The 21,487-nt window shown below is 34.7% G+C and overlaps 3 protein-coding genes across 6 annotated transcripts; 2 read left to right on the top strand and 1 right to left on the bottom strand.

Moving 5' to 3' along the window:
* Positions 4,616–5,370, top strand: LOC18594518 (root meristem growth factor 9). The gene is made up of 2 exons (XM_007022094.2): positions 4,616–4,768; positions 4,866–5,370. Exons 1-2 carry the CDS (start codon positions 4,693–4,695, stop codon positions 5,015–5,017), a joined length of 228 nt encoding a protein of 75 aa, XP_007022156.2. The 5' UTR covers positions 4,616–4,692; the 3' UTR covers positions 5,018–5,370.
* On the top strand, positions 9,405–18,988 carry LOC18594517 (ubiquitin carboxyl-terminal hydrolase 15). 4 transcript variants are annotated; one of them, XM_018124834.1, is made up of 14 exons: positions 9,405–9,616; positions 11,472–11,903; positions 13,570–14,008; positions 14,096–14,552; positions 14,633–14,781; positions 14,912–15,000; positions 15,392–15,477; positions 15,586–15,748; positions 15,909–16,032; positions 16,167–16,324; positions 16,433–16,517; positions 16,966–17,178; positions 17,639–17,700; positions 18,112–18,799. In XM_018124834.1, exons 2-14 carry the CDS (start codon positions 11,617–11,619, stop codon positions 18,797–18,799), a joined length of 3,000 nt encoding a protein of 999 aa, XP_017980323.1. In that variant the 5' UTR covers positions 9,405–9,616; positions 11,472–11,616. The 4 variants fall into 4 exon arrangements, with proteins under 4 accessions (XP_017980323.1, XP_017980324.1, XP_017980321.1 ...); XM_018124835.1 differs by having other exon boundaries at positions 9,406–9,616; positions 14,648–14,781; XM_018124832.1 differs by having other exon boundaries at positions 9,406–9,616; positions 14,630–14,781.
* On the bottom strand, positions 19,547–21,418 carry LOC18594516 (heme-binding protein 2). The gene is made up of 2 exons (XM_007022090.2): positions 21,066–21,418; positions 19,547–20,211 (listed from the first exon to the last, which is right to left on the bottom strand). The coding sequence occupies exons 1-2, from the start codon at positions 21,317–21,319 to the stop codon at positions 19,776–19,778; spliced, it is 690 nt and encodes a 229-aa protein (XP_007022152.2). The 5' UTR covers positions 21,320–21,418; the 3' UTR covers positions 19,547–19,775.

The raw sequence follows: 21,487 nt of genomic DNA, 5'->3' as shown, positions 1-21,487 counted from the left end.
AAGTAATTAAAAAATTATTTTTATGTTTTAAAAATTTTTAAATTTTTTTATCAAAAATTTAAAATTTTTTTATTTTTAAAATTTTTTAAAATGATAAAAATTAAGGTTTAAAATTTTAATGATTGGAAAAAGGTCAAAATGTCAAATCAAGTTTTGTAACATTGCAGGGTAAGTTGTAATATGAGATTGTATTAGTTTGTCAATGTAATCACATTACATTTATTGACTGTAATGTGATTGCATTGTAATTTTACGTTGTCTTAGTTTATTTTAAAACAAATGTTATAATGTAATTTAATTGCGTACATTATAAGAAATATGGGTGTACATCCTTGATACCAAACACTATCTTACTGTCTAATTTTTATTGATACTGTCGCTAGATGAGGGGGGCATAGAAGATCTAAAGTTGATTGGTATCTTCGGGACACTTTGTTTTGCACCGCTAAGCAACCCTAAGCTTGATGATATCTAAAGTTTGCTCAACATCTCAAATTCTGCCATTGAACAGCATCATACTGTGTGCAATTCAAGTTAAATTCAATATCCCAAATTCTTTGATAAATCTAATAAACTTTGTTTACATGTTTGTTTTAAAAGGGTTAAGACAATGACAAATATATGATAAGAAGTTTTCCTATAGTCATTTGTCTTTAATCATAAATTTGTCCTCTCTAATGTCTTCATGACAATTAGATTCTCTCTTTCCCTCAATGAATCTCTCATTTCCAGCCTTCCTTCCACACCTACCACTCCATTATGATCTTGTTTCCTTCCATTTCTTATAAATTTAAGTTTTGTGGCCTCTTTTTTGTCGACGATGAGACCCTTAAGAACATGTTTTTGCTGTCCTTGAAACCATTTCATGCATTTTCATGTTTGGACAACTCAACACAAAGCATACTTAATTTTAAAAATGTTTTGACCTCTGTTTTCTTTCACTACTGGTTTCCCTCAATCATTTGTTTTTGCTGTTTTTCGTCCACTTTCTTTTATTATATTATAATTGATTTCACTTGTCATTTCATGAATTTAGAACTTAATTTTTCCTTTTTTTAGAATATTATCATATTAGCTTTTTTTTAAAAAAAAATTGATAATTTACTTAAATAAGTGAGAATTTTGAATTATATTATAAAATATAACATTCTTTGAGTCATCTCATGAATTTCATTTCGTTCGTACCAAGATTCGAATTAAAAAATTTAAGTTATAACCTTATAGTTTCCTTTTCAAGACATTTTCTGGTGCCTTTCATTTCATATAAAGCTTGACATGCAATATTTGGCAAATAAACATGCTACAATTTTCAACAAGATATGGCTAAGCCATGGACACGAGTTCATTGAATGTAAAAAACTGATTGTCAAATGTCTGGAGACAAGAGAAAAGCCAGGAGCCCATTTCTTCTTGGTTGCAATTTGCGACTTCGCAAGGGCAAACCGACCTTTTGTCCACCGCCCAACCACTGTGTATACCCTACACATACACGTGATCCTGTGCCCTTATACTTTTCATTTGTCTCTCAATAATAATCCAAATTTCACCCTCCAGATTAACAAGTTACACCTACAATTTGATAACCAAGAATCCGAAGCTTGACCCCCCATAAACCATATCCCACGCATCCAAAAGGCAATCCATCATATAATTGTGTTGTGATTGCTACCATGTTTGGTACCAAACTTCAATCCCAACAATCATATTACAAGAAATTCCAAAGGGCTCTATAGGTTTTGCAATTGGATGAGCCTACAAGGTGCGAGCCACCGGGGTGGTGCACGTGATGGACCCCTGGGATCCTACCACACCCTGGCTCATGCCAGACCACAAACATACATGAAACAAATCACCTGTTCTGAAGGATTCTTTCTGGTCATTTTTTTTTTGTGATTTTCATGTCTAATCCATGTCGGCTCCGGCACGCCGGCTTTCAAGCCCGACGGTGCAATGACGTTCCGGACTGACACATGGCGGCTGGAGAATGGATGTGGCCCTACAGTGGGGAGGGGGACTTGGTTGGGGACATTGTCACAGTCCCCTCTATCTCGAAGTTGTCATGATTTTGGACACAATGAAGCCCCAGTGACTTTTACATTGTCCCCTTTGACATACCAACCTTTTTGATTTGAAACTTTGGCGCTTTTAACTGCTTGGACCAAAAGCAAAAGAGGCTTATCTTCTCACTGTGTTGACTTTGGTGCATTGAGGATGATATTGATGGGGTAAGTTTTTCCTTTTCTTATTCCATTTTTTCATTTTAAGTCAACTAGGGGAAAGCAATATAACATACCTCCCAAGAGAAAAAAAAGGTTCTCATGTGCTAGCTTGCTTGGTTAAAATTGGTAGGTTTCTTGCAGCATTCAAGGGCCCTCAAGTTCTGAGTAAAATGCAGAGCTGTTTCATGGAAAATGCTGCTCTAGAGATCTTGGTGCTCCAGGTTGGTGGCTGTACCCTCCCTGAGCTGGATTCAATAGCCTTGTTACTTACCGGACAATTAGACATGTGGGTTCAAGGATAGGATCGATACCAGTACATACGGGAGCCATCATTTCTATGGCCAATCACTCAAGTTACTGATTACTGAAGTTCTTAAGTCCAAGAAAGAGAGATTCTATTAATGATGCATTTCATTTTAATTCTCCAAATTATAAAGACTAAAAAGAACTTATACTTTTCTGGCTCCAAGAACATGCCACAACGGTTCCAACTTAAGAATCCTATTTAGAGGTTTCAGGTTCCAATTCTGAGATGGGAGAGGGAGAGGTGGCCTACATAAGAACATATCTAACAAAGGAAGGAAACAATTCATGCATACAAGTTATAGTTAGTTTGGAAAAATGAAAAGAAATTAAAAGGACTGTTTCTACATTGTAGGAACATTACCTGGTAATTGCTTGCAATTTTCCTTTCCTCCTGCAATAGCCCATCTTACATTTCCGCATTAAAATTTCTTTGTCTCAAAGCCTTAATTAGCAGTATAAATCATGTTTAGTGTATGTTCATTATCTGACAAATGAGGACCCATCAAATAGAAAAATCTCGGTACTATTCATGTGATATTTTCGTCATAAAATCGTGGATCATCTTATCTGAAAATGATTGTAGCCCTACCATCGTCGGATTTTCTCCCTTCATGAATTAATGGCATGGTTATTGGTTCCTTCCCATGATTAATTAGAGAAAATCACAATCTAATCAACCTAAATAATGCAAAAACACAGTGAAAATGGCACATGTATTTTCTCCAGGGATTTATCATATCATGCTATAAAAATGCATGAATATTTTGCCAACTGGTACAATTTCACGGAAAAATTTGCCATGTTAATTTGTTTTCTGGTACAAAAGCTGCTAGTCCTTAGCGATGCAGGGTCATAAATGCTGTTCTTGGGCATATCAGAGAAGATAGGTCCACAAATCTATGGTATGCTAGAAGCTGTTCCCTGGTCCCTGTTTCTTGATACAAGTTGAGTGACAAAAACTCAAAAATATGAAATATAAACGAAGTTAAAAGAATATAACTTATAGTAATTATTTATACCTAATGGAGATTGGTTTCTGCTGATCATGAATATATATTCTAAGGGCAAGACTTAGCTGATCTTTGTGCTTCTCTAGTGTAATGATTGATTACAAACTAAATCTGAAAAATCCAACAGGCTGTGATCATGGATGTTTTTTGGTAAGCCATTCTAGGATAGTAATTGACTGAAGGATTACCAGTTGATAACTGTCTGCTTTTGTAAGTAATAGTTCCATATAATGAAATGATCCTCTTTAATTTTCAAAAAAAAAAAATCTAACAAATCCAATTTAATAGATTGATAGAATTCAGCTTTTCTAGTTTTAGTTCTTATTTTATCAATTTTAGTGAATAACCTCACAAATTTCACTTGAGAGTATAATTTTTCAGCTAGGTCTTGCTCTTGGGGTAATTATTTCCACCTAATGGGGATTCTCAGTCAACTTAACAGCAGCTCATTTTCTTTCCTTAATATTAACTACAAATTAGAAAGAAAGCACTAAGCCATGGTTTTGTTTTTTTTTTATAGGATTGGACGTTTGGATCCTTTCCCTTTTAGTGTGTGGGTTCAGAATATTTAGATGATGTATTACTAATGAATTGATGAGTGTGCAATGGTTTAGATTATCCCAGGCAAAAACATAAGACTTTTCTTCCCTTCCACTCCATTTTCTGTATATGAAGATAGAACATGGTTTAGATGAATCTACATAAGCTCATACAAAAAATTCATCGACTGTGTTGTTGCTTAATTTTACACGGTGATCATGAGGAAAGGAACCTAAATTCCATACCTGAAAAACAGGTTCAATATCAGAAATTTGTTACTTTTTCCCCCTTTAGGCTTTCAATTATGACAAAACCAACTTCACTGGAGTAACAGTCCAAATGACAAATTCATCTTTAAATGGTTAATTGGAGGTTGTACTCCGAGCCTTATGCTAGCATTTTCATGCGAAGACAGCAGAAGACATTGATGTTGACTCTATAAGACCACATTACTCACGTAGAATTACTACAAATTTTGATGTCATAGTTGATTGCACCACATGTCTATATATGTAGATGGCAAGTGCTAGCTTTGCTTCTATATAAGAGTGGCAACATATAGAGGTTATTATAAGCAACAAAGAGAGATTTTAAACAAAACCTTATAAGAGTCTAAGATGGCTAGGGTTTCTCGCAAGCATTATCTTCTAGTTGCTTTTTTCCTCCTTTGCTTCATCTCTACAACTGCTAGAGGTAATCAAACTTTGATCTTCTCATCAAATTGAACCATCAATAATTTGAATATGGAGAGTTCCTAATTAATGAACTTTTTTTTTTTTTATGTTGACAGCACAGAGTTTGCCAAAGGAGGCCAGGGAAACGGAGAAGGGCCACGATGATCAGGTGCTTACTGCAGCAACTGAAGATGGAGCATCTAATGTTGATGAATTAGTAGCTGTGGACTACAATCCGGCAAGAAGGAAGCCTCCAATCCATAACTAAGGAGATTTTGTGAAACAAGGACCATAGCTTTGTTTAGGCATTAATTTTACCGCAATCCTACTTTTATATATGTTGAGTGTATGTGCTTAGTGTTTAAATATAGTAGAAGGAATAAAAAGTTGGAAGAAATTATTTATATATAGAAACGAGAATCCAGAATTGATCATAGACACAGTGTGTATATATATATGCATTGACATATTACCCTAGCTAGGGTTCGTGCATATCTATCTTCTGAAAGTTAGGGTCATGCAATAAGTTTCCTAGAGTTGCTTTGGCAGTGTTCTTGTTATTGAGATGCCTTAACTTGTATTTGTCTAGTGAATATATACATCTACAGCTTTCTTCTAGTACTCTATAGATCAAATACACTACATATTGCTTTCTACCGGAAAAGTATTAATGTTGCAACAACACCTGGAAGGACCAATATTGAAGTAATATTTGTATATGATTTACATATATCAAGCAGCAAATAACACAATATTGAGTCCACATTTTTATGCCTTTTTATGCATAAAATTGTATGATTAGATGGTTTTATTTACGGTATGCTACTAATTTGTAAAACCCTTGAGAAGTCCACAAATTGAAACCTTTTCAAGTGAAATCTCCAGAATTGTGTTCTTGAGAGAAAACAGTACTACTAACTGCCTATTTCAATAAAGAAAAGATCTTACAAACTAAACAACCTTCTTTGAATTCTAGCCATAAGAAAAAAGTTCATACACTTATTTTGTTTTGTAATAGTTATATATATATATATTGTGCAATCATGTATGAAGGCTGTTAAAATTCTGCTGTGGACAATGAATTCTATAGTAGTAGTATTATTTGATTGATGTGATATGGAGCATGTAGTGTGAGCCCTTCTTCTTAAATGATGAAACTTCATTTGAGAAAAGCATATGTATAATCTCTCCTTTCAGCCCTTTCCTTTGTCAATTACCTCTAAATGTCTGGTTTCAGTGGTCAGGTGCCAAACCTGCTAGATATTCCATAAAAGACATAAAAAAATTAAAAAAAAATTCTACCAATTAAGAATTTGATGACTATCTTCAAGCTAGCCTCTTCCTGCAGGTAATTTGCCTTTTTAGGTCATTTAATTTGTCCAGCTAATGATGTCCTTGAGAAGTAACCCATGAAACTCTAATGGACAGCTATTTTAGCAGGATTGGAATTAGCACTGGTTTTTTTCTTGATCAGATCATTGCTGCACTTCTTGCTTCTACTATATTAGATCATAACATATTTGGTCATTACCCAAATTTTCCTTTTTTTTTTTTTAAATTTTAATAGTTCCAGGACGAGAGATTTAGATTTGAGACTTTCTTTTTTTGGTATGAAAATTTGAGACTTTTTAAGAACTAATAGCAAAATTAACGAGAGAAAGTTGACTCAAGCTTCATTTGGTAGCAAATAAGAAATTATATATCAAGGTAAAAGTAAGTCAAATGAATTGAGCCACGGACGAGTCAAGCAAGAATTTGAGTAATAATTAAGAAGACTATCGAGTTAACATTTTAAGTAGTAAGATCATATACTAATTAAGGAACAAAATACTTAAGTGTTAATATATTAAAATTTGAGTACTATTATTTGTTTTTTGAAATTTTGATCAAAGTCAAGTTTAAATTTGACTATTTAAGTTTCTTAACTATTACTAACTAATCTATTGACGTTTACTTAATAAAAAAAATAAGATAAATTCGAAAAACATAATACTTATGTCAAGAAAAATCAATCAAATCTCTCTATGTTGCAATTAATTCTAGTGACAACTAAAGAAAAGCCAAGAACTAATAAGGCATGATTCAATTCATGTTGAAGGTGGCATAAGTAAAAAAAAGCTTAGAAAATTTTGGGTTTGTGATTGTTTTGATATGGCTCCTAGTTATGTCCACATATTTGATCAAATAATTTGTCAAATTTTCCTCTCACCAGAAAACAACCCCAAGACAAGATGGAGGCCACCAATAAACAAATTGTACCACCAAGTCAGGAAACCCCATCTTTTCAATAAGACATCTGCTGATAACACAGACAAAGGCTATACAAATTCAGGTCCAGACACAATTATGGCTGGAGAATTGGTTTTACAGGCCTTATGGCTACGGAGTTTGGCCCATGATTTGCATGCATTCCTGTGAATTTGTGACGCTCGTATTCTTGAAGAAATCGTGAGAAATGTTTTTTTTTAAAAAGATATTTTAAAAATAATTATTAAAATAAGTTTAATTATTTTTAATTATATTTAATTATGATTTGATAAAAATATCTTTTAAACTATTTCAAATAAATTAAACCATTCATCATAATTTCTTCTCATTTCTCTCCATTTGTACTTTGAATTTCTCTCTCACCATCCTAGTCTCTCAAATTTTATCGATTTCTCTATTCGGCATGCGTCTGTTATGCTTCCGATTTCTCTCTCCTTTATTTTCAGATTTTTCTTTTTTACGCTTTCAAAATACCAAGCAATAGTTTTGACGTGCTTGGGTGGGTGGTTGTTTGAAAAATTCGATTTTTAAGTATTTTGGATAAAACTAAAACGGTAAAAATAATCACAAATGTATGAAATAACTTTTAATTTAATAAATTCGGGACCTAGATACCAAAAAACTCAAATTTTTGAAATTTATAAATATAGGTATTCAAAGAATTTTTTTTTATTTTTAGTCAAAATATGTATTTTAGATAAAAAAATATTTGTATTTTGATTTATGAAAACATGTTAGAAACACTTTAATCTATGTCAAATTGTTAAAAAAAAAATTGAGAGGATTTGAAGTTTTGGTTCGTAAGTAACAACAATATTTTAGGCATTAAAATGTAACAATAATATTTTTTTAATGTGACGTGTAACAACAATATTTTTTTTTCAACATAACATGTTTTTTTATATGACGTGTAACAATAACATTTTTTTTCAATATGACGTGTAACAATCTAATCATGGCTTGTCACAAGTTTTTGTACATAGTGTGTAACAAGTTAACCATAACTTATCATATGTTTTTGTAGTTGGCTTGTCACATATTTTTGTACATAACGTGTAACATGCTAACCATGGTTTGTCACATGTTTTTATATTTGGCTTGTCATATATTTTTGTACATAACGTGTAACACGTTAATTATGACTTGTCACGAGTTTTTTTACATGATGTGTACATTATAACGTGTAACTTCATTAAAGATAATTTTATTTAATTTAATTAAAAATAATTAAAATTATAAAAAAAATTATTTTTAAAAATATTTTATTTTTAAAAATTATTTTTTAAAATGCCTCCGTATTCTTCATTCTCGGCTCTTTCGGGTTTGACAATGATTTACTCAAATGTTCATTCTTACAGGATAGGATAAAAAGTCTAGCTTAAGTAAGCAGCAGAGAAGGTGGGGTGGGGTGGAGTGGCAAATCATAGGAGCAATTGAATGCTTCCCAACACACACAAAATTCCCGCATGCCTAACTGACCCTCTGTACGTCACTGCCCATATTCCATGATTATTTAATAATTCTTTTTTATTTTTTATTTTTATATCTTCTGCTAACAGAAGCAAAATCATTTTAAAATTACTGTCATGCAGATGCTACTCCCAACAATTATCCTCCACTCTTGATCCCATCCCTACACGTGTCCAGCAGTAATATCATTGGGAAGAACATCCTGTACTTGGGCCCCACTTCCCAGGCAAAAGATAAAGTCATCGCTTTTATATTTTACTAATTTCTTTTACCCCTTCAAGAATTTTCAATTTAATATAAACAATATTAATTACAAATTAACAAGCGTATGTAAGCACTCTTTAACATTCTACTAATATTATTTAATAAAATTATCTTATACTCGATTTTTTAAATTTTATTAGGGTTATAAAATTACATGTGTGAGGTGCTTTATTAAAATATATTTATAAAAATTAAAAAACACTACAAACACATATTAAAGTGATATTTATAAGAATGATTTTTTGTAATTAAGGTGACTTTTATTTTAATTTGGTGGAAGTATTGTGCTAATTTTTTAAAATAAAAATTTAACTGATTTTAATTAATATTTTCCGATTGTTGGTAATTTTATCTCTTAACTGTTTTACCACGACCAAAATGACCTCACGTTTAAAAATTAAAAAAAATAAAAAACAATTAGCAAGTACAGTACAAAACTCCCGACTTCCACAAATCCAACGGTTGAAAACAGATCATTCCAATTTTGTCACCACTCCCCATAAACAGTACAACGGTGGGCCCCACTCTCTGTCCACTTCATAGCAAATTGCCATGTGCCACGTGTCTAAAGTGATTGTCAGTACATTGCTTTGGGTCTGAGCAGACCAGACATAAAAATTTGCCAAAATCTTAAAAAGTGGAAAGAGAAGTGTGAAGGCAAAGAAGTGTTGCATAGGAAGAGAGAGAAAGATAGAAAAACTGTTGTCTTTATTCTTACCATCTGAGGAATCAAAGAATCTTTTTGAAGGAAAGAAAAACAAGTTTAGAAGAAGAAAGCAAAAAAAAATTTACTGTTTGTTGGGTTTTTTTTGTTTTTTTTTTTGCTTCTGGTTTAGATTTCTTCTTCAGTTTGCATGAGAGAGAGGTATGAAAGATTCAAGCTTTACTCAACTTTGCCATGATTTCATTTAGTTTGTACTTCTTTACTGTTTATTTATCTATTTGGGTTTTTTGAATCTGAGATTGTAGAAATGAGTGGTTTCATTTTAGTTTGCCTTTCTGTTGAAGAAAAGTTGGGTATTTTGGCCAGAAGATTTACTTCTTGGGCTGTGCTTCTTGTTTCTAGCTTTGTGCTGGAAAAATGCTTGATTTAGTGGGTTTTTTTTTTTGTTGGGCATTTTGGGTATAGTGTAGATACAGACCTGAAACCTGAACTACTTAGAAATGGGTTAATTTTGTTTTACTAATGTGTAGGTTCAAATGGGGAAATTTCTAGTTTTATTCTCCTGGTTTTGTATTTTTTAAATAATATTTTATCTTGTTGTGCTTTATTCAAGTAACTCTGGCTGAAATGTTAGTGCTTTGGGGATTGCAAAATGTTTTCTTTCAATGATTTAACTTATTGTGCCTGATTAAAGATAACTATAGTTGAAACGTTTGGTGCTTTGGGGGAGTGAGATTGTCCACCTAGACGCATTTATCAGGGGGGAAATGGTCAAATAATGATGGTAAATTAAATAATTGTTCCTTTTGTGTTGCAAAAACTTTCATATCTAGGCCCTTGCAAGATATTGTAAAGATGGTTCCCCCCTCTTTCTGCAGTGCCCCATTTCCTTTCTATTTTGTTGCTTTCTCTAAAAGTAAAATATGGAAATAGTTGCAGCTTATGTCATTAGTCTAGCAGAACTGCTTGTGTTGCAATAAATCCTCTGTAGAAATCAGATATGGATAAATGATTGAACCTTTTCAGGAGAAGTTTGAGGTAAACTAAATTAAGTTTTTTTGGTGCTCCGATGTGTTAACACATTGTTTTACAATCACAACTGTGGATGTATAAGGTTATAAATCAATAGAAAAAATAAAATTTAGAAAGTAGGAAGATGAGTGTGACTTATCTTCATATGGTCATAGGCTTATAACTAGCAAACTAGAGTTGACTGAAGCATTGCGTTAGTTTCTATTATTTACTACCTGGTGGAGCAACATTTCTGAACCTGTCAGTGAGAGACTATTGCAGAAATGTTAAGGTTGAGCAAAGTTCTTCTTTGTCATCCTATGGAAGAGAAACCTGATTGTCATGGTTGTGTACCCTTATGTTTGTTAATAGCTAAAATTCGGAATCTTGTCACCTTTCCTGCTAATTTTATTCTGAAATTGATATATAATTGTACCTTCCTTAAGTTTTATTGTCTTTGCTTTGGTAGGTTTAGGTATAAAATAAGCGTAGTTTTGCCTCAACTTGAGTTCTCCTTTAAGGACCAACCCTCTTCCCCCAATCCCCCCTCGCCCATCGGTATAGCTGAGTTTGATTGCGCTGTGGCAAGGAGGGGCTCAATGCAGATTGGAATTCACATGCCTCGTTTTCCATCTTGAAAACTTGTTGTTATAGGATGGATAACTTGGAACTGAACTTGCTTCACTGATATCTAAGCTTGGGGAGTTTCTGTCACTGAGTTTTGTCATATAAAGTTATTCATTCAAGTTTATCCATGGGCTTGGGTTAATTTTTCCACTGCCAGCATCTCCTTTCTTTCTCCTTCATTTTGAAAGAACTTGCTAAGGTTTGGTTGCAATTTTTCTTCTATTGTACTTAGAGTCTGGAGAGAAGTAATCTGCTTTTTTGTTTTAATGCAATTTGTTGCTGCAGAGTATACAACAGTAGAATGTCAAGCAACTTCTTTATGCTTAAATGCATATATTTATTGTAACTCTGATTGACAGTGTGATTTTTATATGGCAATCTTATGTTGTGACCTAACGAGTCAGAAAAATTTTGACAGGTTTGAATGGCACAGCATGATTTTGATATTGTAATTTAAGTTGCTGGTGTGGATGTTGATTTCATTGGAGTTATGTAGCTTTTGAAGAATACCTTCTGGATAGTGAATTTGGGGGCAAATTGGACATGAGAAGGCTTGTGGGGACATGCTTGAGCCAAGGGAAGCTGATATACCTGCATTGTTTCTGGTCTTGGTGGTGCTTCCTCTGGTTGCTTACTTTTTACTTGGGAAATGGAGTGAGACTTCAAAGAAACGAGAGAGGATAAGTATACTTGCTCAGCTTGCTGCTGAAGAAGCTCTTAGAGCAGAAACAATGGCTGCTGCCAGTGTTATTCCTCTTGTTGCTTCTTCAAAGAATGGACTGCATGTGTGTGCCAGGTGCTTTGGTCCAGCAACAACTCGCTGCTCCAGATGCAAGGCTGTCAGATATTGGTATATTCTATCCCTTAGCAACTGCAATGTATTTTCTTTAGTACTGTGCTTCATTGTTGTTGAATGCCCTTCTTGTTCAAGGAAGTAAAATATGGAATTAAATGCTAGATAGCAGTGTTTTGGAATGAAAGTCCACAGTTAGGCTAGAGTTTCATAAATGACAAATTAGATCTGGTCAAAGTGTTTCTGCAAATTAGTTAAAAGTTTTGTGCAATATTGTCTTTTATTATCACTCTGCAAAAATAGATATTCCTTGTGGTTGCCTGGTTAAATGAACTTTGAATAATTCATTACAGGCATTTATATGCATGAAGTACATTCTATAATGTTCTAAGGTAGCTTTTTGTGCTTGATGTCTGAAGCTGCAGCAATCCTAGCTGTGGTTTGATTTATTTTTTTATTTTCATCCTCCCATGCATTCTAACTTTCCTAGAGTTTGTATTCAGGCTTTCTTTGGAGACTTGCTAGGTTTCTTACTCTTCCTTAACATTTTTTTTTCATTTTGGCTTAATTACCTGACGTGTTGTTAGTGTTTCACATTTCGGTTTACTTAAGAAAGTTTCATCTGCATTCATTTTGTGTAAGCATAACAGCTAATCCTTATTATATCAAAGCTAGTTTTGGAGGTTCTGAGTTGGTCTTTTTCTTTGAATTGGTGACCTTTTAGTCTCAATAAGTTGTCTAAATCCAAAACAACCTGCAGACGATGATGCACTTTACTATTTTTTGGTGCCTCTCCCTCCACCCTCTTCCGCCATAAGGGTAGGTGGAGATTGGGGGAAAAGAAGAAAGGGAGGAGTAGGTGACGGTGACATTGAAGTGTTAACATAAAGAACATTTAACGTAGTAATACAGGAGACTTCATTCATGATTAGTAAGTTTAAAAGTTCACATAAGAGAGTTATCATATTGTTATAGTGCAACCTCCTTACAGAAAGGCGTATATATAGAGAAATTACCATAGAACTTTCTAAGAGGAGAGTGAATGAATTTCCAAGCTTAAATTGGTATGAAGTATATTGAAATAATAAATATGGAAATATAATAAACTAATAACTAAAAGCCATTCCTTTTATTCATACAACAGTTCAAACCTTTTGTTTAAAACAGTCTATTAATAGAACAGTTCAAAACAAACTGGCTGTGACCAAATCTTTTCTTCTGTCTAAAAGATCTTGAATAATTTTTGAAGTTACTAAAATTAGAAATTTTTTTATGGTAAAATATATTTATTGATTATGACAGGAAACAGGTCATAATAAATGTTAAGAGATGCAATTGATCAACAATGGAAATCTATTGGTGCTAGGAATGGCCATCTATTTGGTTTTGATGAAATTCCTTTGGGACCCAACTCTGTGTTATAATTCATTGATTGGTAATGTTTCCCATAGAAAGATTAAATTTATGAATCAAATGTACTCTACATTTTCCTTGTTTCTCATTTCATGTAAAACTTCTCTACTCTCCTGGATCCTCACCTTTTCCATCTCAGTTATGGGTGTCTGTCTCTTCCATGAAACTGTCGAATGCATTTTATGGTCTATTTGCTGTATTCTACAAGTTCACATCAATTTCTGATCTCTCTCTTTTTTCCATATATACCACCTTGACCCACCCTTTCCACATGAAGTTTCTTACTTTAAAAATGATGACTTGTATGCAGTTCTGGGAGGTGTCAGATTATTCATTGGAGGCAAGTTCATAAGCAAGAATGCCTGCAGTTGGAGAGTGCAAGCACTTGCTCATCTCCTAGTGTTGCCTCAATTGAAGAATCTGCTCTACTCAGTGACAACATGAATTCACAGTTCTTTGGGTACATTAATAAGCAGGTTGTCACGGAAAAAGCACCTTTTGACAGTATAAGTCATTGTCAAACCGCTGGTGTATTTGCTAATGGGGATTGTTCTACAGTTGATAACTCTCACGTCTGTGCACCAGAGAGAAGAAGTACAGACAAGAGAATTTCTCGTAAATCCAACAGAGAAATGCTAAGAAGAGAGGATGTAGCTTTATTTGATTCTTGTGAGGAAATCTCAAGGAATCGAGCTACTAGTTCAACAACCAATAATATTTCTTCAAAAGAGGCTTTTATAAGGCAAAAGGTTCTTATCTGCGAATTTGTTTATGTAGAATGCATTAGCTTTTTCTCAATCATGTAGTCTGATAATTACATTGAACTATTGCTGCAGTCAAGAACTAGTGGCTTTGTTGCATCAGAAGAAGGCATCTCAAAACAGCATAATGCTGATGGTTCTAACATGCATATTCATGGACAAAATGCAAGAACTGCCATGCATGAGAGTCATAAAAATCAAAGTCAACATGGCAACATGTCTGAACCAAAAAGCAACTATGAAATTTCTGGCCCACCATATTCTGCAAAAGGTGGGACAAGTGCTCATGAAGCTGAAAATGCCTTTGTTCTGAGTGCAGAGAATTTAGTCAATGGGGAATTTTCTTTTAGTGATGAACCAGTAGAGTTAGACTGTTCTGGGATGACAGCACTAAAGGAATGCACAAAAGCCAGAAGTTCATTGCATTCCCTAGGACCCAAAGTCTCTAAATCACCAAAATTAGCAGTGAAAGTATCTGGGGAACAATTATGCCCTGAAATGGAGAGGAAGGGACAAATTACTGATGAATTAAGTAAAGTTTGAACTTTTTCTTCTTGATATTTAGGTGTTGCTTTTTGTAGCTCTTCATATTCTACATTTTTCATGCAGAAGTTTCTGGAATGACAGGTGCCATACTGACACCAGGAATTGATGGGCCTGCTAGCATGGGAATTAAGGAGATGATGCGTTTAAGGAAGTCATCAAGACTTTCCAGGCAGGATTTTTCTGCACTTTGTGGTGAAAGACGTAAGAAAATAAAGGTCAGTTTCTTTACATCTATCTATGATTGTTATCCATTGCATCACTTCCATTTTGAGTTAAATTATCTCATAGGGTTCTTGAATCGTGAACAGAAAACTCTGACTATGATCTGTTATCCTATTGTCTCAGATGCTGTTTCCTTATGAAGAATTTGTAAATTTCTTCCAGTGTGAATTCTTTGACTTATCTCCAAGGGGCCTTCTAAATTGTGGGAACAGGTATTGCTATTGTTACTTCTATGGTTCTACCTTCTGCTATATATGCCATCAAACTTAGGAATATGGTCTTCAAGTTAAGAAATGTTTGTAGTAGTATATATTCCGAACTAAAGAAAGAAAAATACTGAAGATTGACTTTATAAAACAGAATGAATGGTAACCTCAATACCCTATTGCATTTTATTTTCTTGATTTTACCCACAAGAGCTAGTTTAGTTGTACTATACTTCATTTGATTGGTAATTGCCAAGTGGTGTATTGCCAGAAGACCTATCAAAGTGTAATTCATTTTGGATTTTGAAAAGAAGGATGACTTATTTGTATTTGTATACTAAAAGAAAGTCCTAAGAGCTTACGTTTTATTGCACTGATGATTGTTTTTGTTTTGCAGTTGCTATGCCAATGCTGTTCTGCAGTGTTTAACCTGCACAAAGCCTCTCAGCATCTACCTGCTGCGAAGATCACATTCAAGAGCCTGTACTTGCTTTTTTGTGGTTTACTTGTTTGTTATTTGTACATTAATAATAACGTAAATATTGTACATTGTTTAATTGCATCAGAGCTTACTTTTGCATTACATTATAGGTTATGGGAAAGATTGGTGTCTTATGTGTGAGCTTGAGCAACATGTAATGTTGTTAAGAGAGAGCGGAGGTCCCTTGTCACCTAGTAGTATCCTTACACACATCCGAAGTATTAATTGCCAGATGGGTGATGGAAGTCAGGAAGATGCACATGAATTCTTGAGGTCTACAATATTCACTAGCCAATAGCCCCCTGCACCCCCTTCTTTTTCCTTTGTATATGTGTCTAGATTTGTTAGTTTTGCTTTAAACTTCCTCGGTTTTACTGTAAGATTGGAATTCATTCCCTTGCCACTCTGAAAGTTCAGTTGTTGTCTGTTTCAGGCTCCTGGTTGCTTCAATGCAATCGATATGCTTGGAGAGATTAGGTGGGGAACACAAGGTTGATCCCAGGTTGCAAGAGACAACATTTATACAACATACTTTTGGAGGGCATCTTAGGTCGAAGGTGTCTATAGCTATTTTACTTTGTTTAACTTTTATCTTATGTTCTCTCATGAAATATTGTTCTGCTCCATTTTTACGTTTTTTTTTTTTTGACTTTTCCTTGGGCTATGTATGATGCAATCTCCGTGTAATTAGGTCAAGTGTCTTAGATGTTCTCACGAATCAGAAAGATTTGAAAACATTATGGATCTCACATTAGAGATATTTGGTTGGGTTGAGTCATTGGAAGATGCACTAACTCAGTTTACAACACCTGAAGATTTGGATGGAGAAAACATGTATAGATGTGGAAGGTGTGAAACCTTGTTTTAGTATGTTTTGTATTATCTTTTATTATAATAATCATGTAACTTGATTTAACTTGCTTAATTTACTGGCTTTGCAAATACTTTTGTCAAAAGGTGTGCTAGTTATGTTCGGGCTAGGAAGCAGTTGTGCATACATGAGGCTCCAAACATCCTGACAATTGTCTTAAAGAGGTTTCAGGTATGACTCTGCTCTACGTTGTACTCTCCTCTGTTAATGTCATGTCATAAATGCAAAAGCATTCCCTAGAACTTGCTCTTTTGGTCTATAGACATTTAGGCTTGAGTTTTGGTCTGGTGGTTTACAAGCTGCTTCATAACTATGTTAGCAACTTACTCAACTTAAGCAATTGTCACTTCTGTATAGCCCTCAACAAATAGCAGACAAGTCAGAATCAATTTTGAAGGTAGACATCATATGTCTGTACTGTTTTAAACACACCAAAGTGTAAAATTGGTTTCCTTTTCATTAGGTTCTTTATTTGTGAAACAATTTGGGGATGATAGGTTTATGTATCTATCTATCCATCCTGCATTGTGAACCTACTTTTGAAATATTGCATAATATTGTTTTTGGTTTGTTCATTGTTTGACTTGATTGTTTCTTGATGTTGCTGTTGCTTAATCAGGAGGGAAAATATGGGAAAATAAACAAATGCATCACTTTCCCTGAGATGCTGGATATGGTTCCGTATATGACTGGAACGGGTGACATCCCTCCACTTTACATGCTCTATGCTGTTGTGGTGCATTTGGATACGCTGAATGCATCTTTTTCTGGACATTATGTGTCATATGTAAAAGATTTGCAAGGCAACTGGTTCAGGATAGATGATACTGAGGTAAAATTATCTCCTCAGGTTCAGTGCAAGATGATTGGTTATACACACGAGAATATATGGTTTTACTTACTAAAATGATCCTGTGTTGATTGTTTCTTAGAAATACAGCTGCTCAGTGAAAATATTTTAGGACTGTTGTTTACTTTTCTTCTATTTATTTAGAATAGGTGAAAGCCATAATTCTGTGAACATCCTTGTGCATGTCAATGAACTGTTTTTTTCCATATATTATTGGTCAAATTATTTTTATTTTTGCATTTTCTTTTCTCTTGCTATTAGCATTATTGAAAGGAATCTCATCATTCATGCTTGTATATTTCATGAGCTAAAATAGCTGATTTATACAACTAACATGATTGTTTGCATTTTTAAAATATGTTTTAATTCTAACTGTTTCATTTAGATTCTCTTTTGTTGCAATGGGATTGAAATAAGGTTTTGGCTCCCCCTTCGCTTACAGGTCCATCCGGTGTCAATGAGTCAAGTGATGTCTGAGGGGGCATACATCTTATTTTACATGAGGTAGACATCTATCATTGCTAGAGTACTTTTAGAAATACCATCTACCTTTCCCTGCTTGCTCCCTTTCCTTTTGTCCTTTGTTCCTTTGTTCCTTTTCAGGGTTTCCTATCCCTGTGTATCAATTAGATCTTGTTGAAATCCTAGTACTTCTTAGCAATCTCTTCCATTTAATTAAGATCAATCTTCTATCTTTCTCCAGGGAAGGAAAGGATTAAGATATCTTATCTGATAATTGCTTTTATGGTGTTTCATATTGTTTACATTATCATCACATACTTAAGCTGCGGCATTAAATGTTGGAACTCTAGTCAGTTTTGTTGCTACAATAATTTTGTGGATGTTCCTTTATTGTATGAATGTTACATTTGACTTCCTTTCTTCAAGTTCTGAAAGTATGTAATCTATTTGAAGGTCTTGCCCTCGCCCTCAAAGAGCATTCACTGAAAAGAGCCGGCAGAAGCAAGCTCCAGCCTCCACTAGGCACCCCACCTCAAAATCTGAGAAGCTGTCACGACCAGAACAAAGTAAATCCAGTAGCCATTCCGTTGGCCCCAAGCATTTTTCAGATTTCAGGCCTGAAATTACTACAGGCTGTAACAACTCAAATGGCATTCTTAGGCAGAGTGCAAATAGTAACATTCACCCTGTGATGGAGATGTATGCTGAACCTATCAGTATGGAGTTCTCTGATGCTACATCAAGTGATTGGTCCCTTTTCACTAGCTCAGATGAGGCTTCTTTTACAACGGAGAGTACTAGAGACTCTTTCAGTACCGTGGACTATGCTGATGCAAGCAGTGGAGATCCATTCTCAATCTTCAACAACTTGTATACTCCAGAATCCTCCTCTTGCAACACGGTTTCGTGTAGAATGTTTTCAACTAGTAGACCCCAGACTGGGTATGTATTAGAGGAGAAGGGTTATGTTTTGGATTCATACTCATCAGCCCAACCTGTGATTAGAGTTCAAGAGAACTTGAAACAGGTCGGTAATTCTTTGACCAAAATTTCTTTGGATAGTGACAATGGCATGTTTGTAAAATATGGGAGTAACCCAAAAAATACTCTTGATAGAACTTATGGTCATTGTGAACTATAGTTTGTGGAAATTCCAACTGATTAAATAGTGACTTAGCCAGGTAGAAGTGTTGCCTCAATTTTCGTATCAATGCTTTGTTGATTGAGGCATGTGGATCGTATTAAGAGACCCAAGGAAAGGAATATTCTTGTTATTTTCCCAAAATATTTTTTGAAGATTGTATAGTGCCAGCATTTCCCTTGGGCTCCAGCCTCTTCTTTTTTGAGTCTTATATCTGATTATGTTCCACTTGTTTAGCTTGTAGGACAGACTGAAGCTGAATCCATGCTAATTTTGAGAAAGTTATTTCCAGTTAAGCAATTTTCAATTTTGGGAACATACCCATTGCAGGACAAATGGATTCTAATCCCGGTCTGCAGACAGTCTCCTCCCTCAAAGGAGGGTACATGCATGACCCTGGGGATGGTTGAGAGTTCTTCCTCCCCATTGTGAAGAGAAGCAGCAATGTGAAAGCCATGATTGTTCCGCATCTGATATATAGTTTTTTCAATTTATAAGGCCCTCGGAGATACTGGATTTGGTTATTTGCCAGAGTATATTTGTCAGTCCTTAGTAATGTGTTGCTCTATATTGTGAAATTAGGATCATAAGATTTATATCGGTTGGAACCCATGGTTCTGGCTTTCAAGCAAGCAGAAGAAAGATAATCCAAATGAAGAAGCGCTAGCTGGAGTCATGTGGCCTCATTTTGCATGCATGGTTAGACCAAATTGTTGAAAATTCATATGGAGCTTTAAATCTTAAGTCTTCAGTATAAGATGAGAGCCAGATTTTATTGATCAAAGCTTTCGCAGTTAAAACCATTTCTTATTCAATGCTACATGTTACATACAAGATACTTGACCCTCTGTTTCTCATCTCAGACAAAGTTCAGAGACTTAGAATATATACTCAGTTCCTCTAAACATACCATTCTCAGGAGCACTGTAACTTGTAGTTCTAAGATTAGCCAAGTTATTTTCCTCCAACTTTCAACTTAAACCAGCAGGAATTCATCTTCCATGTCAAACAACATCCAAATCTCATTCACCCTGTCATTAAATTCGAAAGGAGAGTTGTACTGTGCGACTGTGTAGACTGAAGTGGCATTAGCTTTCAGAGTCTTCTCAATGGCAGCAGACCAGGCAGTGCCTTCAAGACTGGCTTGCAAGGCAGCAGCCTCCTCTGCAACATTATAGTCTGTTACAAATCCACTGAATTGCCTTACTGCTACATACGTGGATTTCCATCTTTGGACATGGAGGCCTTCGGCTGGTGGCGGGTTTGCCTGGTTCACCTTTGGGACATAAAAGCTGACGGTGAATGATGACTCGCAGAAGGGTCCATCACTTGGTAGAACTTCAGTTAACACTGGAGCTGTCATTTCTACCTGTTGCTCATATTTGTTCTTTCCTTGAATGTAGTTAAATAGCCTGCAAGAGGAAGTAGGAACCAAATTTTTAGAACTTCCATTTATTCTTTAGTAGCAAGTTTTGAGAAACCATGAATGTGTTCGGAAGCAACAAAAAGAAAATTTGAACAATGAATGATTATATCTGCGAAAATGGATTAGGTTGGAGAGTGGAGACAAATGAAACTAGGAGAAAATATTCTAAATTTAAGACCAATGCACATAGAAATAGCAAGTTCTCTAGGATTTTTCAGAGATTCTGTTATGGAACAGGGTGGTTCTGTTTCCCACCTGCTATTCCCTTCCATTATCAGGAGCAAAATCTGAGGTAACAAAAGAATCAAATTACTGGTCTCCAGAAATCAAACAAATTGGTTTTGTTTCAATCATTATACACCAAATTTAGGGTGAGTCTAATGATTATGAAGAGGATATGAAATGATAAGATAAAATAAGATGACTTAATACAGTTCTTGAAAGATTGGAAATCAATTAGATAATCTACCCTTATCCTCAAAGAAACATGAACATGGTATTTGATAAGAATAATAGTATTAATTCATAAATTTCTGTGTGAGTTTTGACAACACTCTATAAGACATAAAATTAATGAACTAATATCTGGATAAACCCCTAGAAATAAATGGGGTTGATGGGTGTGATTTTTGTATATATAAATAAGGTAAATTACTGGCAACTTTTTGCAGGCCAGGTTCTGTCAATTGTGCCCAGGCTGATGCCTCCATTGTCGGGTTACAGTGGCTTGTTTATTCAGGGGTCTCCCCTGCTTTTGATTGGTAATGAAATTAATTTTCGAAAAAAAGAAATAAACAATGAAAAGAAGTTAATTTAGCAGATGAGACACAGTAATCTTACTGAAGAAAGCCTGTCCTGGTGGCATCAACAAGAGAAATATCCTGAATCGGAGAAGTCGACATCCAGACGGTGGAATTGTATCTACGGATCTCATAGCCATTGCCAACTTGAATCAAATCAAAACTCGGGCACTCTATGCGGTTGCATGTTGGTGGGAATATCCCAACAGTGTTCTTGCTGGTTTCTGGCAACAGACCAATGTTCGAGAGCAGACTCAAGACAAGTGATAGCTTGAATGTGTTGAAAGCAGCCATTGGTGAAGTTTCTGTTGGAAGTGGAAGTGAGTTGATGAGTTTGGGGGCAATGGTTTCTTATTCGGGAAGAATCATTGTCTGTCGTCCACACATTTATGATAAAGTGCTTGAGAACTCTGTTCCCTCTGCGTAAATAATGACGTGGCAATAAATTTATTATTTTTTATA

The sequence above is a fragment of the Theobroma cacao genome, chromosome 7 (assembly GCF_000208745.1).
Source record: "Theobroma cacao cultivar B97-61/B2 chromosome 7, Criollo_cocoa_genome_V2, whole genome shotgun sequence".
Lineage (NCBI taxonomy): Eukaryota > Viridiplantae > Streptophyta > Magnoliopsida > Malvales > Malvaceae > Theobroma > Theobroma cacao.
The sequence above is the reverse complement of the archived record's forward strand: the minus strand, read 5'-3'. Positions and strand labels throughout refer to the sequence as shown.

Coding starts and splice junctions, on each gene's coding strand:
- LOC18594518 (XM_007022094.2), top strand. CDS start 4,693: ATGGCTAGGGTTTCTCGCAAGCATTATCTTCTAGTTGCTTTTTTCCTC. Junction 4,769..4,865: donor CATCTCTACAACTGCTAGAG/GTAATCAAACTT, acceptor TTATGTTGACAG/CACAGAGTTTGCCAAAGGAG.
- LOC18594517 (XM_018124833.1), top strand. CDS start 11,617: ATGCTTGAGCCAAGGGAAGCTGATATACCTGCATTGTTTCTGGTCTTG. Junction 14,553..14,629: donor ACAAATTACTGATGAATTAA/GTAAAGTTTGAA, acceptor TTTTTCATGCAG/AAGTTTCTGGAATGACAGGT. Junction 16,518..16,965: donor TTGTCTTAAAGAGGTTTCAG/GTATGACTCTGC, acceptor TTGCTTAATCAG/GAGGGAAAATATGGGAAAAT.
- LOC18594516 (XM_007022090.2), bottom strand. CDS start 21,319: ATGGCTGCTTTCAACACATTCAAGCTATCACTTGTCTTGAGTCTGCTC. Junction 20,212..21,065: donor ACCAGGACAGGCTTTCTTCA/GTAAGATTACTG, acceptor TTCCTCTTGCAG/GCTATTTAACTACATTCAAG.